The following is a 26062-nucleotide window of genomic DNA, read 5'->3' on the forward strand; positions in this document are numbered from 1 at the left end:
TCACTCACACCCACCCAAAATATGTGATGGTATATGTTCGTTCTTCAGTTCCAGCTATACATATAATTTCTTTAAAACATTCATTCCGTGAATTGATAAGTATTAATGAAATATCTCCTATTGGCCCCGGGTACTTCATAATCTCCAGCAGTTTGGATGACCTTACTTATGCTTAAATAATAAACTACATGTGATGACACAATGTGATGCTATGCATTTATTAATAAAAAAATCATACATGTAGGAAAAGTGATTTAAGAACTGAAACAGGTGACCAGATCTTCACTGTTACTGAGACACTGAAATGCAACATACTTATTAGGAGTATTTTCAAGATATGGTTTTCCTAAATATTTGCTCTTATACATCTAATTAAAACAGTCAAAATCACATGAGTGAAGAACAAGCAAAGATCATGAATTACTGAATAACTAGCAATTTAAAATCTTACAATAAGGTTCTTGGTTAATATGGCCATCTCCTCTAGTTTCTCCCTAAGTAGGTTATTTACCAAACACAGAAATAGCTTAAGTTTTATTTTGCTAATTTCTTAAAAAATAAATATGTTTTAGACTACAATGCTGATATATTAGGGGTATAAACCAAGTGACATATACAATAATAGGATCAACTCATTCCTCAAATATTTTTATGTAGCAGCTAAGATGTTTTTTACCTAATCCAAGGAATATCATTGAAACTTTGATGTTGGGATCCCTGGGTGGTGCAGCGGTTTAGGGCCTCCTTTGACTCAGGGCGCGATCCTGGAGACCCGGGATCGAATCCCACGTCGGGCTCCCGGTGCATGGAGCCTGCTTCTCCCTCTGCCTATGTCTCTGCCTCTCTCTCTCTGTGACTGTCATAAATAAATAAAAATTAAAAAAAAAGAAAAAAGAAAGAAAGAAACTTTGATGCTCTGATGAGCCGGGCATGTTTTGGTGGAAAACAAAAGAAAAACATATATGTATTTTTGATATTGCTAAATTCTAAAAAGTATATTTTTTATGTTCATTTGCTATTAGCCCATGTTTGTAAGCTCTGCGAATATGATGCTCTGGTGTAATTCAAATACAATAGTTCTAAGGGAATATTTAATTCACATTTAACTTGGGTTAAGGTAGTTCTATTGAAAAATGTGATAGCTATTGTAATACAGTACTTTGGGTCCATATGAGAATGATGGCAATTTAAGAGATAAAATGTTGAAGTATTATTTACATCAAGAAAGACACACAAAAGGAAAAAAAGGTGAAAAGGCTGAGAAACTCACAATTCAGAAGTGAAGTTTCTGGTGCCTACACTACCCCTGCTAAGTGGCAGGCATCTGTCAGCATTGCTGAAGGAGAGCGGGGCCCAGCATTGCTCCCTCTGAGCTGACCACACTGCCATTCCCCACCAGCTATAATCAGCACTTTCACCACCAATCTGATTAACAGTCTTAATAAACAGAATGTGCACATCTTGTTAGTGCCCTGACGATGGTTAGTGCCCTGACGATGGAACTTTTCTAGGTGGTGCTCAAAATGCTAGCAGATGTCAAGTACTTGCCACTCATTGCATCTGCGTAAAATGAATGCAAAACTGCACATTCCTCTTACCCGTGGGAGACTCAGACCCACAACCTGCAGCCTCGTCAGAGTCCTCCAGAGCCCTCGGTGCCTCCCATTTCTCAGTCTTGGCACAGAGCACTCTGCTTTATCATGCTGTGACCACAGCTCTTTTCCATAGTGCACTGTCTCTGTGGGTACCGACAGGCATGACACATCCGATCTGCTTTAAATTCTGATGCTAATATGCTCACCAAGAGTTTCATCACAGCTCTTTTGAACTCTCCCCTCTTTCTTCAGGACAAGCTTGGTGAAACAAATTGAATTCAATTTCCGATCACAAGCCATCACCTCTCCCAGAGCCATGGTGTCAAAAGAACAAGAGAAGTTTGGAAAAGTACCATTCGACTATGCCAGTTTCGATGCCCAGGTTTTTGGTAAACGCCCCCTCGTACAAACAGGTCAAGGACGAAAAACACCACCATTTCCTGAATGTAAGCTTCAAATTCTAATCCTCATTCCAAGGAATGCATCTTGTTTATGTGTGTTTGGAGGTGGGGGTGCCCAAATTCAGAATACGCTGAATACTACAGGGAGGAGAGAAAATACATTGTACAGTGGAGTAAAATAAGGAGAACAATTGTAAGATGATCAGTATTACTGATTGTACATGAAGTAACACTGAATATGGTGAATAGTTAATGGGTTAATTATTCTCCAAATATCATGCCACTGGTGAATCAAAATACAGTAATTCCAAAGAAATATTTAATTCACATTTAGCTAGGATTGGGGTTGATGAAAACTGTAGTAGTCATCACAATACAGTAATTTTGATTCATGTTGAAATCATGGAAATTGAAAACGTAAAATATTGAAACACTACTTAAAGTAGTGCTTAAATCAGTAAAAAGCATTTAAACTGAAAGAGAGAGAAAATGTGAAAAATCTTAGAAGAAATTCACAGTTCAGAAATCAAGATTTTACAATAGACGCAATATGTGTGACTATAGAGATGTTTACCCACATAGTTAAGAACTAGTCCTGAATCACTTAAAATGTGTTAATACTCTAATGGTAACACATCCATGTAGAAGATCATAACTGTAAGATGCTATAATACATACAATTTCTCCAAGTGTTTTAGAGTCCTTGATTATTCTAATGAAAAGGTAAGAAAGAAAATATTGGGATAAACCCAAGCATGAAACCTGAATTATGGTATCATCATAAGGAAAGAAGCAAAATAATGTTTCAGTTTGAGTCCTACATAGACCATGGATTCAAAGAACTAGAATGCTATGAAACCTAGCAGTGACAAACAGACTTGAAAGGAGTTGGCCCGTCAACAAGTACCTTATACTCCAAAAGATATTTTATCTATTCTTTCCAAAAAAGAGGGCTCAGCCAACATAAATAATACAAACAACCTGTTAGATTCGGAAAATAATATACACACGCATGCACAATGTTTTCTATTATATTTATATGCAAAATGTACACACATGCATACACACACACAAGTGTGTTTTATTCAAGTGAAGCTAGTTAAGAACATCCTATCTATTCATATAACACAGATGTTAGTTTAAAAATGCAAAATGTCCAGTGGCGTTTTTATATTTTTATAATTGTAGGGATAACATTTAGTAATCTTTTAAATTACTTCATGAAAAATGATCAAAGTTTAGAAGAAATGATATTTGAAACAAAATAAATAAATAAATGCTTTTTTATTATCCCACTTAAATTGTGGGTGTTTCTCCCATAACTTTGAGTGATGTTTACAAACACCCGGAGTGAAGAGAAATATGGTTAATTCTCTCTCTCAGTAATGCCTTGCTGTCACAACGGAAACAGAAAACAGAAACTCAGCCTTGATAACTAAATTGCCTTTCAGCTCACCCTGAGAACATTTTCTCTGTCCTTTACTTATCATGCTCTACCTAAATATGCAAAATGGGAGCTCACTAAAGAGTCCACCATTTATTTAGTTCCATCTAGTTGGACATTAAGAACAACTTCTACTCGTTTAAGCACAAAACAAACCTGCGTATCAAATAATAAAAATGCAATTCTATGTCTAAATAAATAGAAATTGTTATTGTGAAAACAAATGTTGAAAGGCTGCATTTCTTTTTTCTCTACTGGAATCACTGGTCCTCACACATGCACAGTTCATAGATGTTTAAGCCTTAAGCCTCTGTAATCCCTGATGGGTTTTGCCAGTGTAGTTTTAATCCATAATTTTTGCCACGGATGCTGCCAGTGCACCTGCCCCATAACATTAGTTATAGAGTTTTTACCATAAGAAGTGTAAATACAAAAAAATATTAAGAGAACAGACATTCTTTCCCAGCCATCATATCATCTGATCTGGGAACTTCTGTGAAAACCAATGTGAATAACTTTCACTGAGTGTACCAATAGATAATGGATCGTGTTTTAATTTATTCTTAACATTTTAACACAAGAAGTTATCTCTTTAAAACAAATCCATTTAATGACTAAAGCCACGTATATGCAATTGCTAATCAAATCTCTCTTCAACAGCAAAGCATTTTTCAAATCCAGGGAAATTTCCTAATCGACTGCCTAGTGCAGGCGCCCACACACAGAGCCCTTGCCGTGCCAGCTCTTACAGCTACGGTCAATGTAGTGAAGACACCCACATAGCAGCAGCTGCTGCCATCCTGAACCTTTCCACCCGCTGCAGGGAAGCTGCAGACATCCTCTCCAACAAACCACAGAGTCTGCATGCCAAGGTAGGCCAGTCCAAGAGCCCGGAGGGTGGGCCAGTGACTGAACCGTGAGAATAAACTGCCTTTCATGTTCCTGACCATATTCACTACCACTCCGGCCACTCCCCACCCCTAAAACCCATCCCTTCCTCATCTTAGGAAGAGACTCAGAGGCACATTGACAGGGATGGGTTTTGTGGCTGCAAGTAGGAATGAAAGAGTGTTGTTCTTGAAGGCAGTGTACCAAAGTCTGGGGAGAAGTGGGTTAGGGAGCCTGGTTGGGAAGATTCATAGACATCAAACCTACCTTTGTGTTGGGGACTTTGGAACACAAGAAAGAGGCTTGCCATTAAAGTCAATCCAACCAATTGAAGCATTTTGCTGTCTGTAAATCAAAGATGGTAAGAAAACGTCCAACTACACAGTGACTTGGAAAAGCAGTTGCAAAAATTGACTCATGAGGTGTCAACAATGAGGTGTCATTGTTGCACACATCACTGTTGTATAAGGTAAGGTAGTCTCAGTCGCTACAATAGTCTCAAAGGACACACAGAGTAAAACATGGATGCATTAAGTTAACAAGAGATGGCTCAGGGGTACTTGAGAACTCAGGGCATTCAAATCCAAAATCAAATTTGGTGAAGTGTATGAAGATGCCACATGTCTGAGGCCCATGGAATTAATCACATTTCTCTAATAACCTCCCCTCCGTAACAATGAGAAGGAGTCATCCATGCTTATGATACCTTGATGCCAGCAAAAAACAAAGATCCTCCATGTGTCCTCTTCTGAGGAGGAGGGGTTTATCAGGCTGGAGAGTAGCAGCGATCCTCAGATCCTCAGGGGGAAGGTGAAAGCTGCTCTTGCAGTCGGCTGGAGCCTGTAACTCCCATCTTCACGAAGTATTCAGTTAAAAGAAATTATTTTCCTACCTAGAAGGCTGAAACCAGATGAAATAAAGTGCCCAGGCTTATCTGGAGAAGAGATTTTACCCTTGTTTTAAGTGGAGATGTCCTGGGTTAAACCCTAACCCTGAAACTCCGGCAGTTAGAGTAGAGAGCTCCCTTTTTCCCTGTAAGCGCAGCCCCATCCCCGGTGTGGTCAGCTGCTCACCTGTGCCGTGCCAGGCCTTCAGGAGAGCAGGGAACACGGTGCCATTGAGCATTTGACAGAAGAATCAGAATTAGCTTCTGGACAAATCCGAGCCAAGTAAACCCCAGGAAGAGTTGGTGGCCAAAAACCACTCAAAAACAATTTTTAAACAAATGAGGTTCTTAAACAAAGAAAAAAACGTATCCTCTGAAAATTATAAAGAAAATACTGAGCTCTCCAAATTCAAAGGGATTCAAGTCAGAAATTATTTTCTTAAATGAATGATTTAGAGCGCTTTACAATGCTACTTTAGTTTATTCCTATTCTTGTTTTAGAACCTGAATACATTCCATATTTTAAAAGGGACATTCTAATATGCAGCTAGTAGGAGAAACACTAAAACATCTTCTTCTTAGGCCTTATATTATTTGTTTGTTAAGACTGTCCTTTGAGAATAAAAGGACCAATATTATTACGATTAATGCCGCTTGAATTATTTGAGTAAATGGTTGTGGAATGAGTGGTTTCCATCTGCACAGGTGAATTTTTTTTTTTTCATTTTTCGGAATTCTGCCCTTAACCATTATATTCCCCATGTTCACTTAGTTGCTGGAGCCAAACAATGAATCAAACAAAGATGACCAAAATTTGAAGGTATTTTCCCTTATCAATACATGTTTTGTTCTTTTCTTGAATACATTCTGGTCAGAAACGTGACTGCTGAATTGGCACATTCCAAAAATCCAAATAACTGACTTCTGAGTCTATGCTTACACTCCTATTGGGAGCGTGCTGTGTGCCAGGGTTGCTCTGTGGAGCGGATACTCCTGCCCAGGGAGACAGGAACTGCACTGCATGTCTCGGCCTCCATACAGCCAACCCAAGTCTTAACTACAGAAGCCAAACCATTGACGTGATGATGAAGATGGAAGAGACAGACAGTGTACCAATCGACTTTTAGAAGGAGCTCGTTATATTAGCAGTTTAAAAAGCCATTTTCCCATGAAAATTATCTCACTTGACATAGTGGTGGTTAAAATAGGATAAATACAGCACCCTACAGTGTTACTGTGTGCAGAATCCTTCTTCCAGGCGCACATTCCCACACACTGTAACAATTTGCAGAATTCTGTTCTCTTTGGATCGTACATTCTAAATATAAAATAGAACCTCATAAAATCCCAAGACCACAAAAATTAATTATTGTAGCAAAAAAAGGAGAAAAAAGCCAAAGTAACCAACCCTAAAAAAATGGCCTCTGATCAAATTGTGCCCAATCTAGACCATTTCTATTCAGTGTTGCACTTTGCTTTCTTGCCCTCCACTTAATATAGGACTAAGTAAGTATAAACTGTCTTCTCCTGTGGAATACTAGCCTGATTCTCTATCTACTATGATTTGATTTTTCCTCCATGATGGTCAGTATGTTTATGTCTGCTACCCAAATTCCACAGATCTCTTGAGCTCCTTATTTGGAAAGGATATAGAGACGTACAGATTCTCTCTGCTCTTGAGTTCTCTAGCTGAGAAGCATTTTTTTTTTTTATGTACTAGAGAGTTATCCTGGCAGATGGGCTCTTGTCGGCACCCTCCAAATGGTCTATGAGAGTCGGACTGCCCAAAACAACCACTAGATCCAGCCACAGACCCTGCCTTCAAGGAGCTTGTGGGCAAAGCAGAAACAAAGAAATGGTTGTTCCAGGTAGAGAGCTGTATTTTCAGAAGTGACATTTCTAGCATCCAGGGGAGGCATGGGTGGCTTTGCTCAAAACTTGGATGAGGGCAGATTTCCCATTTTCCTTCAGCCTCCATGCAGTCCTTTCACTGATGGAGTGAGCTTCTCTGACATTGCTTCAAGAGCCCAGGAGGAGAACAAATTACAGATCCTGCAGTCACGTGTGGGCACTACCATTTAAAAATGAAGCCAGAGGATACTAACCTTGAAGTTGCCTCCATTCCCACATGTTGGGGCTAATACAGATCTTTCAGTATGCTGACTCTGAGTTTAGAGTTTAATGGGAGATCTAAATTTATGATTTGCAAAATCCCTGTCCTTATGGGAAGACAGCAGAGGCTGTCTTGAGAGAGACGAGAGAACTTTGAGTGCCTACACAGCCTAAAACCAATGAGAGACAATACAGATATCCCACAACAGTCTTTTTCTGAACTTTCCCAGCCCCCACACTACCCAACACTAAAACACTTCCTTCATGGACCCTTTCCTGATACTGTGTTGAGAAAATCAGTGCTGACATTTCTCACCAGTGCCCAAACAAGTCCATTATATCCTGAAAATAGATCTTAAAAGGAATTATTTGTTAAAAAACAATCCAGCATGTATACAACACATCTACACCACCAAAATCGCCTGTATGTCGCTTTAAGTATCTCTTTGAGGAATCAGGTCAGAAGAAAAAGTTAGTAATGTCAATATTAGTGGATATCATAATGATAAAGGGTAATTTTGTCTGAAGTATGAGCCCTCTCTTGATACTAGTACTTTCATTGGTTCTAAGATTCATATAATGTCCTTCATTTTAATCTGGAATTAATATGAGTCTGTAAAACATTCGTGGGCCTCAATCCCAACCACTCCGCCTCCTGTCTGGCCACCATTGCTGCTGTTATGAGCACAGCGTTCGGTGGAAACAGGCAACAGGCACAGACTGAGCGTGTCCTCCAGCCCCTGAGCACAGGCACATGCCAACACGTGTTGGAGACACTCTCTGTTTCCTTCCTTCCTCCTACCCTCAGGAACAGAGGTAGGAACAGGCACATGGTCTATCTTTATCCTGATCACTTCAGCTTGCCAAGCATTCTGTTGTTTGTTTTGGTGTTTTCCCCACCTGTTTAGACAAAGTGGCATATGCACAGTGTGCCTTAAAAGAAAACAAAAAACTGACACTTGCTTGAAATGTTTAAAGTTCAAAATCTGTTTTGTGCTTGAATAAGGCCTAGGAGCAACATGATAACACCTCAGCATCCTCACTGCTGGGTATCAGAAATAGCCCGTATGGCTATTCTAGTATCCCGATGGCTCCTGGGATACTTAGAATCCAAAAGCAGCTTTTTTCAGTAACTTTATTTTTTTTTCTTTTTTTTTTTTCTTTTTTTTTTTTTCAGTAACTTTAATATCATGTCAGATTATGCTGTATATTCGGAGTGAAATGTAATGAGAAACTTGGGTCAGAGATCACAAGGAACCAACTGATGCGTGTGTATATATTTAATAATTCTCTTTACCTCTGCATACAGTAGCATAGGAATGGCTCTTTTGGCATTTGAAAAGCCAACCAAATTATTATTGTTGCTGTCGTCGTCATTTATGGAACACCTACTATGTGCCAGGCACTTTATATAAGCACTTTGCTTATATTAACTCTTTTTAATCCTTTCAGAAATTATTTAAAGAAGATATTAACCCAGTTAGCAGGTGAAGAAATAGTAGTATGTCTATATTAAATAATTCTCTCTGACTGGCATAGCTATAACTGTTGGAACTGAGATTTTAATTCATACCTATCCAATTTCTTATGTTCTTAAAGTTCTTATCATCATGTGTTATATAGACTGCTGGCCAACTTAAGAATTTTCACTGACTTTGGTTCCAAGTCTCAGACAAAGATTTTTGCAAAAAGTTATAATTTAATTTAATTTTTAAAAATTTATTTATTTATTTATTCATGAGAGACACACACAGAGAGAGAGAGGCAGACACATAGGCAGGCTGCAGGGAGGGAGCCTGATGTGGAACTCGATCTCAGGACCCCAGGGTTACAACCTGAGCCAAAGGCAGACGCTCAACCGCTGAGCCACTCAGGCATCCCATAAATTTAATTTTAAATTCATATCTTACGTCAGACACTGATTTCTCCCCTGAAATTCCATTATTCCATTCATACTGAATACATTTCGCAAGTTTATAATCTGAACTTAACTGTTTTAATACTCAATTACTATTTGGTAAGAATAAGATAATTTAATTCATTTTTTTAATTGTTAATACCCTGCCTGCTTTGAAAACATATTTCAGGTAGCTTTCAATATAGAAAAGATACTCCTCAAACAAAGCACCCTGAAGCAAAAGTGGAAGAACATGAGTCAGAAGAGGAAAACCAAGAAACTGATTACAGCAGACCTGAGCTGAGGGACACTAAATTTGTAGGCTTCCTGTTAGTCAAGTCAAAGGGGGAAAAGATGGCAGGTGACCCCTTTTGTGTTAACAGAAAACTTAATCTACAGAAAACAGTGATGTACTCTTATATCTGTGTTTTGAAAGCCAACAATTTTCACAGTCAGAACTTTAAGGCAAAGGCATCTTTATTTCATCACTATGTCTGAATGCATAATTTTTAATTGTTAAAACATTATCATGCTGTCATTTGGATGATACCAGCCTTAAGACTGTCTTCTAAATACAAGTACAGTAACTTATGTGTTTTCCCTTTTGTTCTTCAGGACACAAATTTCTACCCTTTTCCACTGGTTGTAAGCATATAGGAATATGGGTTGTTTCCTACTTTCTGTAGTAGACATCTTCTCCTTATTGTCACATAATCCTTATAATTACCATTTTACTGGTCGCATAACGTGCCATTAAATAGATGCAGCATAATTTCATCAATCCTTTCTCTGTTGGTGGACATCTTAAATCACTTCTCATTTTATGGTACAGATAAGGATCATATGATGAATAATTATTTCAACTTTCCATTGAATAATTATATTTACTAAATTACCTTTCACTAACAATCTCCTCTATGTATAACCTAAGCTCCTTGAAGGCAGGAACAATATATTTTTAAATTTTCTTTTCCTCAAAATATGGAAGCTTGAAAACATTACTTTTTCCAATAATTTAATTAATAAATACACAGTATATTGACACCTGTACCTTAAAAGTGGCTGAACGTGATGGTCCTTGATGTTGCTCCTAAGTTGGAAAGACCTATGCCTACCCTCAAAACAAAAACAAAAACAAAAAAAAACCCTCTAAATTTAAATTTAAATGATTAAAATAAGGATCCAGAATGGCGAATGACACTTTTAGAAATCAGAATACCCGAAGTTGGCGACGGGGGTGCATGTTGGCTGAATGCTATGCCCTCCTGCTTCTGTGGCCTCTCCCACCACCCCCTCCTTTGTGTGCTGCCATTTGGAGTTTCAAGCTCAGAGAGAAGTGATGTCTATTGATAAAACTCTGAATAAAAAATCCGTGCAGTAAACGTGTGATCCACCCATCTATGGGCAGAAAGGGACCCTTCTCTGGTACTGTGTGTAATTGTTGAATGCATCTGTGCGCTCACTTAAAGCCCATCTGTACCCTGCTGCCCAAACGTGCTTTCTCCCTATCAAGTCAGGTACTCAGAGCAGCCGGCTGGGGTGCGGGCTATACAAGAGCGCCTCTTTGAAACATTAGGAGAGATTTTGTTCCCCCATCAGCTCAGGATTACTCAAGATGTAGAACCATAACAACTCTGATAATCTCTAATTTTTTTGTTTACTATTTGGGATTTTTCCTGTAAAAACTAAAATATATATTAGCGTTGTCTTGGAATAGTTGATATTTTTTTTCGGAGAGATCGAATCTGCACTATTTATGGGTTTTGCACTATAAAACTCTGCAGCCCAGTCACATGGCTTCTTTTTCCTAAGCCATCTGTCACAGAGGTCTGGAATTTTATGTGAATGTTGGTTGTGCAGTCTTAACCCAAGTTTTTTTTTTTTTTTTAATGAAAAATGTCAGCAACTACAATATTTAGCATTTTACTTTACATTGGCCATTAAACTTGATTACTATAGCTCTGTTTCATTGCTATAGTTATATATCATTTATGAAGCCAAGAATTATTTTGATGTGCTCACGGCAGGATGCATTGTCACAGCACGGAGAGAGAGCACGTGGCACTGATACGGTTAATATCTGGGATTTTTGTAACTAAGGTTTATTAATGCTGGTATAAAAACGTATTTGATATTATACAGATGGCATAAGATGTTGTGGTTACTAAGTCATTATCCCGGATAAGCTGCACTGTCAAATTCAGGGCTTAGGACTATCACAGGAGATTAAACTATTTGCTAAAAAGGACAGAAAGATATAGCCAAAGCATCTTAGTGCAAACATATTAGAAGTATATTTACCTCCCACAAATATAATAAAGCATATCTACCTCAGAGGCTGAGAGATTGAGAAGAGGAACTTCACGGGTAAAACAAGCAAACAGAAGACGCGCCTTATTTTCTGGATCAGGTGCGAGCCATGATCCTTTGGAGCAGAGCCTCACGGCCCACACCTCAAGGGTGTGTGTTGGGGAGAAGGAGGCAGAGTGTAAATGGGGAGTTAACATGAATCCCCAGGGAAGGAACTGGCTGCCCTGTGCGTTAAGGGGTCTTGCTCACATTTTCACTGCTTTGCCAGCCATGGGGAAAAAGAGTAGAGACGTTGTCCAAGATCGTATTGTGAATTGATGGATGGTAGTGAAAATACAGACAGTATTTATCTGTCCCACTTAAGAAAAAGACGAGAGGGCTCTTCCTGCACTCTGAGAGTTATCATGTGGTAGTGTTCACAGTTGGCAGCAGCACAGGGCCAGTCCTTACACATGTATCATTTGGAAGATCCAGAGCACATGGGCAGGTGTTGGGACTTGTACCTTAGACCACCACCACCACCACAAAGAGACAGCCAGCTATATCCCAAGGAAAATGCTGCAAGGCACAGTGAGTTTCGAGTCTCATACAAAGCGTCTGGAAAATAAGCACATTTATTCTGAAGTTTTACTGTCCAACTTGACCCCAAACAGTCCTGATGGCAGCTTGCTACCCAAAGGCCCCCAGAATCAACAACAGTTTGCCCGTCTGCCTCCCTACCCCATTCCCCCACCAAGCTAACAAAGCTTTTCTGGTTCAAGTAACCCAGGGGAAAAGGTCACATTCATATTAATCTAATATTCCAATAAAAATTCTCTTGCAGCTGGTTATTTTTGCATATATTCCTGTTAGATTAATACTGTAATGGGGGGGGTGCGTGAGCTGGGAAGTAGTGTTGTGCCTTTTTATAAACTCAAGTGTTAATGCTATAAATGATGAATTGAGAGTGATAATTCTGCAAGCCAGAGAAGGAGATTTAAAGCTAAACTTCAAAAAATATATATATATATATAAAACAGGGTTAGTCAATACATTTAGCATTTGGAGCATCTTATTTATATTAGGCTCTACTTTGCTTAAACCCAGAAACACGAAGCTCACTAATGGTGCTGCTCTTAAAAGTCTGCCTAAGAATTGAACATTAACCAAAGCAAATCAGAAAGCTAGATTTTAAATCAGATATACTTACATAAAAGCTTGCATTTAAAATTATCCCTTAAAAGCCCCACATGGCTAGGCTATAACTGCAAACTGCTTAAATGTTTTTCTGTTTCCTATTGTATACCAGGGAGCCGAGATAGAAGTGGATGAAAATGGCACATTGGACTTAAGCCTGAAAAAAAATCGAATCCTGGACAAAGCTGCACCCCTAACTTCCTCTAACACTTCTGTTCCAACTCCTTCCTCTTCCCCATTCAAAACAAGCAGCATTTTGGTCAATGCAGCATTCTATCAGGCTCTCTGTGATCAAGAGGGCTGGGATACTCCTATCAACTATAGCAAAACCCATGGGAAGACAGAGGAGGAGAAAGAGGTATTGTTTCAATATGTCGATCACTAAGTGTAAGACAGAATGTGACTGGGGAGTATTCTCAGCTTTTTCCTCCTACGTTACTTTTCGTATCTCTGTTTAGATATCACATAATTCTGTACCTTGTTTCAGACTTTGGTAAAGTGATGATCTTAAATTTCACCAGAAACTGATAAATGAATCCACCTTTTCCTGTCACTTCACTAAAATGATGTCACTGCAGCGAACTTGAACCCATTAGGGCTGCAGTTGTGTGCAGTGCATGGGAGGTTGTATTAGCCATCCCTTGAGATGGCTGTAAGGTGCAATCCGCCACTCAACACTGAAATGCCAACTTGCTAACTCTGAGCGGTAGAAGATGAAATCAAATCAGGGATGAATACAAATCATGCCAAATTCCTTGTGGGTTGATATGTTTAAAGAAAAAAAAGTAGCCACTGTCTTTGGAAGGGTGCATCACCTTCCTCAGCTTTTTGAAGTTCGGAAACTTTTGTGGGGAAACTAATTTGATTTTAGTGTGTGCTTTAACATCTCGGAGCATCAGCTGACATAAACAGCAGTGATCACAAGATGGGTTGTTTCTCCAATTCCCAATCCTCCTTCCCTCTCTTTCTCCCTCCCACCCTCGTTTCCTTCCTTCCTCCCATCTTCTTTCTCCCTCCCTTCTTTCCTTGCTCCCTTCAGCACAGTTTCCCGGCATTTCCATGTCCAGGCAGTAACACAGGTCCTGAGGATGCAGCACCAAATGGGACAAGCCCCCCCTCCCCACAACTACGCTCAGTATGGCAGAAACACTGGCAGGGAACCAAATGGAATAGCACGAGCAGGCCCACGATGAAGAAGAAAAATGCCAACCCTATGTAAAGTGGTCGGGGATGGGTTCCTGGAGGACCCCCGAGGATCCAAGGCAGACTCTTAGTCACTACCACCCACAGCATCACATAGAAGTGGGAGGGGAATCCACACAACAGCTATTTCTGATTACATTCTTCCATGCTGCTCTTAGTCATTTTATTCTGCTTGGCTTTACAAAATCTGCCTCAAGTGTTTGGGGATAGTCTTAGCTAATTTTAAAAGAACCTTTTCTAAAAATCGTGTATGTTTGACTCTGATCATTATAGAACTAATACCTGCAAAGTATTAGAAGCGGGTTTACCTTAAGCGACGACCACAGACAGAGGAACATGTACCTCTTCGCTCTACCCCATCCCTCCCCTCCGCGCCCCCCACCCCCGGCCATCTTGGACTTCTGCAAAATAATAGCAGTTACACCTAACTTCTGTTTATTTTTATAATCTGTAAATCCATCATTATCACATTAACTGGTCATTCTGCACAATTGGTCTGAAATGGAGGTAAGGAAGCAGTGGCAGGTTGTTGAGAAGCACGATCTCAATGAGATCAAGATTGTTGATTCAATCTCACTCTGTAGAAGTGAGCTTTAGAGAAAAGGAATACCCTCTCATTCATAAAACTACTTCATCTCCAGCTGGTCCAATAGTTGGTGGGATCATGGCATATCCCACCCTACACCATCAAAAGGAAACCTAATCCTAGTTAAAAGATCTGTTGTTGATGGGGGTTCAGTAAAAGGCTCAAGTCACATGAAGGACTGTATTTACAAAGTAGGTAGGCATAGTTGTGCCCCTATTCTTGGGTGAATCCCACTAGAATAAAACCCACCTTGTTTTTGTTCAGTAGCATCTTAGTGTTATGTGCAGGGTGGGACTCAGACTTTCCGTCCCCACCCTTGTGACTGCTATTAATGGACCATGGTCAATCACCAGAAATCTTCCTTCCAACGTCAGACATACTGATTCAGTTCTGAGTAGTAATGAAGCAAATTTGCATCAAGTGGGTTTTTGTTTTCATTCACGGTCTCGTGTATTGTTTGATCTTGGTTATAATTTTTGGCCTTGGCAACAGTATTAACAATTCACTCTTATATTCCGAGACACTCCTCCCATTTGGAGGTCTAGTAAGTACCTCAAGAACCTCCTTGGCTATACCTCTTATCATTCAGATAGCCAGAAAATTAGGTCTCATAACAAATATTTTATCTTTATTTCCAATCTTTTTTTTTTTTGCGTAATTCCAAAAAACATCTGGATTTACCCTGGCAGCTTCATGGATTCAACTGGAAGATGTTCTTATCCAATGCTTATGTATTTGTGACAGTGTTTTATTTCCCAGCAAATTCATGGGGGAAATGGGTTTGTTTAGATTAGATTTCTGCTCCTTTCAGAATGATTTACTTGCTTCCAGTCTGACAGTACAGACTTTCACTGCTAAAGTTCGCAACCTAAGAATTCTGAAATCTGGAATGGAGAAGTTATGTGGCGATTCAGTGTCACTAAGACTGCCAAAAGAGGACTTTAAAGATGTTAAGTGAGTTCTTAGAGTCAGAGTGCTTGCCCTAGGCTTGATTGACAAATTTTTAGAGAAAGTGTGCATGAGTGAGTTTGAAAGGGGGGAGGGTTGAGGGAGAGGGAAAGAGACAATCTTTTAAAAATTTTTTTATTGGGGTTCAATTTGCCAACATATAGCATAACACTCAGTGCTCATCCCGCCAGGTGTCCCCCTCAGTGCCCATCACCCAGTCACCCCAACCCCCGACCTACCTCCCCTTGTTCATCTCCCAGAGTTAGGAGTCTCTCACGTTCTGTCACCCTCACTGATATTTTCACTCATTTTCTCTCCTTTCCCTTTATTCCCTTTCACTAATTTTTATATTCCCCAAATGAATTAGGTCATATAATGTTTGTCCTTTTCTGATTGACTTACTTCACTCAGCATAATACCCTCCAGGTCCATCCACGTTGAAGCAAATGGTGGGTATTTGTCATTTCTAGTGGCTGAGGAATATTCCATTGTATACAGAGACCACATCTTCTTTATCCATTCATCGGAAAGAGACAATCTTAAGCAAACTCCACACCCAGCACAGAGCCCCACGCTGGGTTTGATCTCATCACCCTGAGATCACACCCTGAGCCTAAATCAAGAGTTCCATGCTTAACCAACTGAGCCATTCAGGCGTCCCGGCAAAATATTTTTTAAGCTTAATTTTTATTGTCACAGTGAGCTGGCCCTGAGTGACTCATTGCTGAGGGAAACTCTACCTGATGGGGACACACTCCCACAAAAGTGCTTCTGAAGCACTGAACTCCTAAGACGGTTCCTCACCCCTTCCTCTTTGTGCTTTCGTCTGTGCTGAGGTAATCTACATATAGACGCTGCTTATTGCCCTGTTCTGAGTCTTATAAATGAGAACTGTGATACTTGATAGTTATTAATTTGAAAAAATAGGTTGTATTCAATGTCCTCATTGTGAAGAGAGACACTGAGTTCAGTAAGAATAAAGGTAAGCAATCTTTATACAGGCTCTCTTGTCCTAACAAAAGCAGAATGAAGAGCAGGATTATTGTCCACGTTTTGGGAGGAGAAAAATTGAGGCTCAAGGAGGTTAAATTGTTGGTCCTTGGTCATATAGAAATTAAGAAGTGGGCCTGGTCTTCACTAAAATGAGAAAAGAGAAGGGAGAGAACAGAAAGAAGGAAAATCTTAAACCGCCCATCAAAAAGTGGTGGCAGCTAGAGAATATTGAGGACAACTAGAAAGGGAAGGGAAAAGAAAATGAAAAAGAAATGGTTCTTGGCGAGGCGTGGGAGACCCAACAATGGTTCATAGCGCTTCTCAGGGCAGCAGAACCAAACTTGCCCTGACCCTGATCTACTGGACACAACGACACAAACCAGTCACAGGAACTGGTCCATTCCTGTCTTTTCTGGTGAGCTCCGCCTGGATGCTGCACTTAGCCCAGGCAACAGACTGTGAATGTCTGAAGATCAGGTGATGGTCAGCTCCAGATTTGACATTGGCACCTCCACCCCTATCCCACACGACACTCACATATACGTACACACACACACACACACACACACACACACACACACACATGCACACAACCAGAAATGGAGTGATTATTTCTAATTCATTGTTATCTAGTTCATATGCACAACAGTTGCTTAATTTTGGTGGTAATTTTCAGAAAATATTGTCTGTCTCTCTCAGTGAAATAGCCTGTCCAGATGCCCCCTAAAAAAAAAATTCCTGAATCTGGAAAAAACTCAAAAAATCTCGAAAGGAAAGTGCTGAGAAATAACTAGGGCTGTCAGTTCCATTCAACTGTCAGTTCTCCAAAGATTTCAGGGCTTAAAATGTTAAAAGTGCCAGATGCTATTATCTGTTATTCATGTTACCATTATGTTCTGGTCTTTACTGAAATCAATATAAACTTCCATCTGTACATTAAAGGAATTTCATTGCATCCATATACGTTCTAAACACAATATATCTATGCCAAATTCTCTCTCACTATCCACAGGATAAAATTATTATTTTTAAAATTACATTTTAAATTTTGGAAAAATTTCTTCCAAATGACATTGGCTTATTTTTTACTCTGTGCTATTTAAAAATTTATCTAATAGATTGTGCAACAAAATTAAGAATCCTTTCAGTGATGGTCACCTATATTTTAGTACATACGCTCTCTGCAGGTCTTGGGGTAGATTGCTGAGCGAAGAAAAGCGGAAAGACAATTATTTCATAATGTAATTGCATACATAGGATTCCATAGTTATTACAAGAACACAAAATATTTTAAAGGCCATATCCAATAAAATTATTCTATTAAAACATTACCATATGTTACTATACCAAATTAAATGCAACATATTCTGCAAGCATTATTTTATATACATTTTAGTTATAATAATAACTTAAATTTTCATAATTGATAATTTCCTTCAAAATCATGTATTCCTTTGTCTTCAATAATGTATAGATTCAGCAGCCAAATTTTATATATTCACCTATAAATGTAATGCCTTTAGGAATACTTTAGGAATACTTAATTTTATCATAGAGAAAATAATAAAAGGCTCTTTTTCACTGTATGCCATTATAAAAAAATCAGCATCTAAACAGAAAAACAAAGGTTGCTCCACACTGAGACAATATTGGATTTAGCATTTGTATCTACTTTCAAAAAGCCAAGACATTTATAAATTGTAGTGGGAAACACTACCTGGATAGAATCCAGGTAGCACCAAATGGAATAGATGGTGGCATTACAAGGTTTAGGGTCTTATAATTAGGAATTACTTCATGTTAGACATTTATATTATAAAACTTGAAAAGGATAAGCACCATCCATCTACTTTGCTATAGATTCCATGGAAGTCTCATCAAAGTGGTACTTCTCTTTCTATCTTAGAGGGCAATTATAATCAAGACCCATTCTCCTTATTTTTAAGTGGTGTATTGTTATCTCCTACTATTTTTACGTATATCAATTTTAAAAAATGAGAACTTTGACTTCTAAATAATATGAAGAAAGAAATTGTACCAAGCCAGATTTTATTAATTTGGCCTAAAGATAGCTTTACTTGAAATAGTTTACCAATGTACTTACCACTATAGGGTTTGTGGAAAATGGTTGAATTGTTATCCAAGTAATTAATTTAAAAAAATTACACTTACCTTTATGACTGAGATAAAGGTATAGAATTTTTCCTTGGTTGGGAAAACCCAGGGACATTCTCTTCCATTGATTTTGAGTGTAGACACGGGATTATTAAAATTATCTTTTGCCATCGCATTTTTGTGTCCGTTTGATTTAAAAGAGACTTACTTTGAAAACTTCAAAATAGTTATCTCATTTTAAAGAGCTCAGTACTTTTGAGAATTAGAATAATTTCTATAGTTTTCTATATTAGCTAATCTGATTTCATATTAAATCCAGAAAGTATTATATTTACTAGATATAAGCTTAAAATGAAAATAAGCTAATTATGTAATTGAGGAATACCATCATTAGTCTTCTGTAAGATAATATATCAGGTGGTAGATAAATTATTTGAAAGGATTACTAAGTCTTCCTTATGAAATCAAGATCAGTATTAAGCTCAGAAGAAGGCCACAAAAATTAGTGATCATTCAGCAAGAAATTTCATCCAGTGACTAAACGATACCAACTTAGCAAAAGAGGTAACTTAAAATAGGAAGTGATGTGAGAATAAAAGCAATTATCCAGAAGAATCAAATTCAATGGCTAAATATTGTGGACCATTTATTATATATTTAAACAAACAATTTAGATGTTAATTATTTGTATATTAGAAAGGACATTTGTTAGCCTAAATTTACTTATTCTTTTTTTGTTTAAAAACTTGTGGTTCAAAAAAAAAAAAAAAAAACAAAAACTTGTAGCTCACTTTTGCAATATTTCTTTTGTTTTACCAATGGCTGCTATGTATATAAAGAACTATTCTTATGTTCTCTAGGAAATATTCATTATATAATAAAATCTGAAATGTATTAGTTATATAGCTCAAGAAATGCCTCTGTAGTTATACTTGCCAAAATGTGAACTTTTAAATATGTCCCTATGAATTATAATTTTTTTATTCTTCACCAAGGATAGAGGTCCATAATAATTAGGATATAACCTTATACTCATCACCTTATTAATTTTGTGTACAAATCCTGTGAAGAATATTGGCTAAGTTGTTAAGCAAAAACTCAAATTCCACCCTGATGACTTCAAATACAGTTGTCTTTCCAGGATGCCCTAATGCCTTCTATACTTCTATATTTTTTTTCTTCCAGAAAGACCCAGTGAGCTCTCTAGAAAATTTAGAGGAAAAAAAGTTTCCTGGAGAGGCCTCCATACCAAGTCCTAAACCCAAGCTCCATGCAAGAGATCTCAAAAAAGAACTAATCACGTAAGCAATCTTCAATGGCATATTCTGTGAGATTCTAGAATTAGGAGAGTCAAGTTCATAATTTTAAGTAGTAATATCCTGGTTTAAATAGCTGACTTGAGGAGTGTTTTAGGGCAATTTCAACCAGTCAATAGTTAAATGTTCGATACATAACTAAATTTATGCTTAAAATTTAGAGGATTATGGGGAAAAAAGTGTACGTGACGTGATTTCAGGCTAAGGGATGACTGAAAAAACAAAAACAATATAAAACAATTAGAAATGTTTATGTGTTTTGTTCTGTTTGGCTAATCAGAACGTTCCACTGTGCTCTGCTCCATTGAGTCAGGCTGAACTGCAGCACCTCCATAGTACTGTTTACCAGTCTCATGGCTTTAAATATAGTTTTCAAACTCATTTGAACCTCATTTGTTAAAGAAGAGCTATCAATAGTCATCTCATGGTATTGTGATAATCTAAGGAAACAATCTATAAGAATATGAAATGCCTAGTGGATGATACGTTTTCATAGTGTGACAATTATTAATGCTTGTGGCATAGACCATTAGGACATAGTATCCTAAGCAAGATTATTGCATTTTGCCCAGTAAAGGCATACGCATTTTTCTTAATTGGGAAGTACATTAATTCATGCCTCTATTGAAATTTTTTGAGAAACTAATCACAATTAGAACTTAATTATTATGTTGAAATTTTTAAAATTTTACATGTGTTTGAGGTACAGATGGCAGCCATTTTCTTTTTGATTCTGCAGTAAATTGGAAGTCCCTAAAATCTATTAGCAAGTTAATGTTTCTTTCCATAACATAATTATGATATTGTTAGCATAAGGATGATACAAAACACCTACTACGTATAGATCTAACCTCTCTCACAGACTCCGAGATTCTCCTTGAAAGCAGAGGCCAGCTTTTCCTCTTTGGAGTGGAATTTTTCCATTTAATTTTGGGATTCTGTTAAAAATCAGTTAACATTTTTCATGATGATGAGTTCAGCGATACTATAAAGTCAGTTGTGATGATGGAGTGAAAGACCCAGAATCCATTCTTAAGGATCTTAAGGATCACATCTTTTGGGGACTAGTTGGGTGTAGCTATTCTCTCTGTGGCAGTGGAACAGTTGTTAATTTATTCAGTAACTATTTTTCGCATGCCTACTATGTACTAGGCATATGTCTGCCCTTCTGGAAAGCACCTTGAAGGAAATGGGTCTAGGGATAGAGAATGTTGCTCTGGATTGGATGAATGAGTTGAGGAAATGTTTATGTTTTGATAAGAAGTTCTTAATCTGACAACTTCTGACCCAAAAAGGTCCAAGTCGGTGCTTCAGGGAGTCTATGAGCTTTATAATGCTTAATGCAAATTATTATTTGGGTAAAGGATTTTATGGTTTTCATCACCTTCCCAAAGGGTTCTGTGACTCACAAGAGTTTAAAGACCAGGGCACCCAATGGCAGCAAGTACTAGTTAAAACTTCAGTAAAGGCCAGGAGAAGGGACAAGTTTTCCAGGAGCAGGGACAAGTTTTCTGGAGCAGGAACTCTGAGCTGAGCCCTAAGAACCAGTAGGACCTGGAGAGAGAGAGAGGGCAGGCATGAAGTCAAGCAGGCTGGAGCCCTGGGAAAACTGCCTGGTTGCAGGTCTTGCATGAGCAAGCCATGGGCGTTTAAAAAGAAAAGTGAATTAATGACACGGAGCTTTAAGAAGAGCGTGCAGAATTACTCTGAAGCTGGATACACTCTTGGACTACGTCAGGGAAGTCACCTAAAACATTGATATGGACAGAATAAAACACTGATGTACAGACTCAGAAATGAGATCATGAGGCTAGAGAAAGTATAGAAAGAAAGACGTAGAACACTCTGAGGCCTTGAGGACACACATCCCCACATGCCCTTGAGAGGCAAAGAGGAAGCCTACAAAGAACACAGAAATGAGGCTGTTCGGAGACGCGGGAGGACAACTAAGAAAAATGATTGCCATGGGAGCAAAAAGCTTCTTTTTTCCCAAACTGGGCATCTGATATTATTGATTTGTACTGTAAGTTCAAATAGGTTAAGAAAATACTGGATAAATAATTGGAAAATAAGTCTTACAAAGTAATGGAGGCTGGGAAGGGAGTCCGAGGTGGGGAAATTCAGAGAAACGTGTGTGCTGGGACAGCGCAGGTGTTGCCACCACATTTCTACAAGGATAATAATGAAGATTGTGCATTTAGATCAGTTGCGTGGCCCTATTTTTTTTAAACCTTGGAGATCTATGACTGTGGGTCCTTAGAATTTAGAGGGTGATTCACACCAATCCCTCGTGGACACAAGTTGGCCTGGGCATTGTCAGGATGGCAGGCTCTCCTAGGTTCCTTCTCCACCTCACCTCCAGTTATCAGGCAAGGGAGTAGAGATATCAGGATAGACGGTGAGGGAGGAGGGGGCAGGACGTGTTTTAGGCAAACACAAGACAGGAACTGTGGCTTTTCTACATTTACAACCTTAGCAAGCATATAGTCCTGGCTGGGTGGTGCTTCACATGAGTAAGTGAGGGAGCAAGTGACATGCAGAAAAGCGTTTTCTGTGTGTAAATGGTGAAATATTAAAGTATATTCATACACAATTATATTCAAAGCTGCCAATCAATGAGAGATTCTAGCAAAAAGTAATCCTTCCTTTTAGACACCAGCATCTTCTGAATCCCTCGGTATAAAAGTTATGTTTCAATTTTTCTAATTAAAAAATTAAAGACCCTCTCCTAACTGGCTTTCACCTCAATCCCCTGCCTCTTCTCCCTGTTGTAGCTAACCTCCTCAACAAAGTGTGGCTCCGTATCTCCCTGAATTTCTCCAAGACAGTCTTTCACCTCATCATTCCACTGGCATCATCCTTAATTTCTCCAGAGAATCCATCTGTGTGTGGTTTCTAGGTCCTCTTGACCCTACTTGACAGAGCTGATCACTTCCTCCTCTATCTTCTGCACCTGGCTTCTAGGATACCACATCTTAGGGCAGTTTCTCACCTCACCTGCCTAGACTCCTGGGCAGCCTTCCAAAGATAGAATTCAGAGTTCAGTCCCAGAACCTCTTCTCTCCACTGTCTACACTCAGTTCTTTAGTTCTCAGTGTTAGAACCATCTGGACTCCAAGGACTCCCAGGCCTGCGTTACCTCTGGACCCACTTCCAATGGCCACAGGGAATGATCTCTCCCCTCTCCGCAAGACCCTGCCCCTCACTCTTCACCAGCCACCTCTTCTCTTTTCCTCTAAGGCTTCGGGGCCTCACTGTTGTGATTCCTTCTGCGACTGACCTCAGCAGGGTGCCATATGTCCGCATCCTCCCTCAGCTCTTCTCTCAAGTGCCGCTTACCTGAGGGGTCTTCCTGGCTACGTATCACCACCAGTCCCCCAGTCCTGATATTCCTATCCCCTTTAACAGATCTCCAGTTGTCCCTCAGTATTTATCACCTTCTAATCCACTCACACATTTTGCTTGCCTGTATTCTCTATTGTCTTCCTTCCCCACTAGAGTGGAGGCACCAGGAGGCCAAAGGTGTTCTTTCATTGATTTGTTTTCTCCTACATCCATACCATCTCGTATGTATAGTATTTGCTATGGTGCCTCTCACTTTCCCAGCTACATGATCAGTGAGTTAGGAGCAGGGAACACATCTCAAATGCTGTTACAGGCCTTGCACATAGAAAGTGCTCAAAGAAATTTTTGCTAGGGCAGCACTGGTTTATTGTGTTGACATGTGACTGATTCTCACACAGTCTTAGACTTCATTCTTTGTGGCTTCCATAGGCAAACATCACTGGGTAAAATATCAGGTTCTCGTATGAGTTTAATGTTCACCTGAGACTCAGTGGCTGGAGCGACACGGCCAATGTAGCGCCAAATACGCTCGAGCTTCCATTTCGCCAAACACTGTTTCTCCCAAGAGGTGACATGGGATTAGCTCTTCACTTACTCCCTTGTGGAGCTACCACTCAAGTTTTTAAAATCTTTGTATGGATTTTGTTTCCTCATATAATTTTGAGTATCTTCAAACAAGGCAAATTTTCATCCTTTGAAGGTAGATTTTTGGAAATTGTGAGAGTCATTCCAAACTAAGTGTCATGTACAAACCAAATTAATTAACCTGCATTACCATTTTGAACAGAGACATGAAGTGAGATTATTTTGTGATGGACACTTCTCACTGGGACAAAGCAAATACAAAAGAGGAAGGGTTCTAAAAACATTAGAACAGTGTTTGAAATATAACCTAATCATGAATTCTTAGAAAATTAACTCTAGAGACATCGCGGTTCTTTCCTAATTTTCCAGACAGATGAGTGCTTCAATGGATACTGCTGGTCTTAATGTACGTGCTAATAGACTGGTTTTGTAAAAGTCTTAATACTCTACAGTTTCATCTTTTTTAAAAAATATCTTTTGCTTTATGTTTCTAACAGATAAATGTACTTTAATTATCAGAAACTGTTTGCAAAATAAGATTTTTTAATGTCGTTGATTAGAATAAATTTTCTTAGAGTTTGAGGGCCACTTACTGAAGGAACTAACTAGCTTGTTTCCTTTCTCTAAATGTTAATACTTTCATTTGCAAACCAACTCAGAACGTTTCACCAAGCTCCTATGGGTACATGTAATTGGGTAAGATTATTCATTGAAAATTTGTAATTTGTATCAGAATCTGAAACAAGAGCTTATCCCAGAACAACACTGTCTCCAGTCCTTTCTTTATTCCTTGACCTCTTTATACCACCAAACTTAAAAAAAAGTAATTAGCAGCTAATTAAATGCATGCTTTATTACTTAGTCCCTGATTTAGAACTCATTGGCATCTTTGCCTCTCCCAGCAGTATTGATAGGAGTAATTAAAAAATATAAATACAATTTAAGAATAAAATAAAATAAAATGCAGTGCTGTTTTTGCACACTAGGTGGCCATGTATTTCTGAAATGGGGATTCCCAGGCAATTACAACAGATCTCTCATGCTCTGAATATTACAATTGTATAGTGTTCAGAACAGAGTGTTTCTCCATTTAGTAGGTGAATGGTATTTGCAAGATAACTGAGCTCAAATGTTAATCGTTGTTTTTTTTCTTTACTTGTTTACATGTATGTATAGCTACCACATTTTCCTAATATCCCTTCTAGGGAGAGGGGTGGGGGAAGAGCCAGGTAAATTCAGCTTGGATTGAGCCCTAAAAATCAAATATCTCTCTGAGAGATGGAAATGCTCTAACTCATATAGTTTCTTTTTTTTTTTAAGATTTTATTTATTTATTCATGAGAATGCACAGGGAGGAGAGAGAGAGAGAGGCAGAGACAGGCAGAGGGAGAAGCAGGCTTCATGCAGGGAGTCCGACGTGGGACTCGATCCCGGGTCTCCAGGATCACGCCCTGGGCTGCAGGCGGTGCTAAACCGCTGGGCCACCGGGGCTGCCCACTCATATAGTTTCTTTAGATTACCTGAGGATGATAGAAAGTAGCTCACAGGAGAACAAAGCAAAACCTAAGGTGACATTTCAGAAAATCTTGGATGTTGGCCATCTATTTCTAAATGTACCTTCCAAGGGGTGATCTCTGTATCCTACACATACGGATAAGCCTTCACTCCAGGCAGCATGACGTAGCTGATTTTTCCTTTAACACCACCACAAATAGCACTGAGTAGGCTGGGGTCAATCTGCTTACTACAGATAAGTGACTTTCGAGCAGCATTAGAGGAAAATAAATGACTGAGAAATGAAGGAATCTATTAACTACGGAAGTGAATCTTCTTATATTATTTTTAAGACACACATAAGATGCACGGAATGTGACCAGCTTCTGAGATACCATGGAGTGTACCAGGACAGACTCTGGTCTTTGGCAGATGGCCTGGAGAGCCTACTGCTCTGGTGATTAATTAGCAATTGTCTATGATGGTTTCAAGGTTTGGATAAAATTGATCCCAAGCTTTAATAACTAAATTTCTTATCGGTTTCTATATCGTCAGCAACTTTCCCATCTAAAATATTAGTTTCCCTTTCCAGTATATGTAGTATTTTCAAAGATTTTCTTTTTCAGATGGTTTCTAAGATACTTACTAAGTTACTGTGATGACCTTCTTTATAGAACTCACAAAAATCCCTGGGGCACCTGAGTGGCTCAGTTGGTTAAGCATTCGACTCTTGGTCTCATGTCAGGTCTTGATCTCAGTGTTGTGAGT

The 26062-nt window shown here is 38.8% G+C and overlaps 1 protein-coding gene across 3 annotated transcripts in view; it reads left to right on the plus strand.

Annotated features, from left to right (window-relative positions):
• The window catches only part of LOC121498769 (suppression of tumorigenicity 18 protein), a 123649-nt gene that overhangs the window by 73162 nt on the left and 24425 nt on the right, over positions 1 to 26062 (plus strand). For 2 of the 3 annotated variants that reach the window (XM_041768900.1, XM_041768899.1), the window contains exons 9-12: positions 1848 to 2041; positions 4101 to 4312; positions 12822 to 13067; positions 19740 to 19855. In XM_041768900.1, the coding sequence (XP_041624834.1) occupies positions 1848 to 2041; positions 4101 to 4312; positions 12822 to 13067; positions 19740 to 19855 (768 nt within the window). The remainder of the gene's footprint in view (positions 1 to 1847; positions 2042 to 4100; positions 4313 to 12821; positions 13068 to 19739; positions 19856 to 26062) is intronic. The other variant, XM_041768901.1, reaches the window with a different exon arrangement.

The sequence above is a fragment of the Vulpes lagopus genome, chromosome 9 (assembly GCF_018345385.1).
Source record: "Vulpes lagopus strain Blue_001 chromosome 9, ASM1834538v1, whole genome shotgun sequence".
Classification (NCBI taxonomy): domain Eukaryota; kingdom Metazoa; phylum Chordata; class Mammalia; order Carnivora; family Canidae; genus Vulpes; species Vulpes lagopus.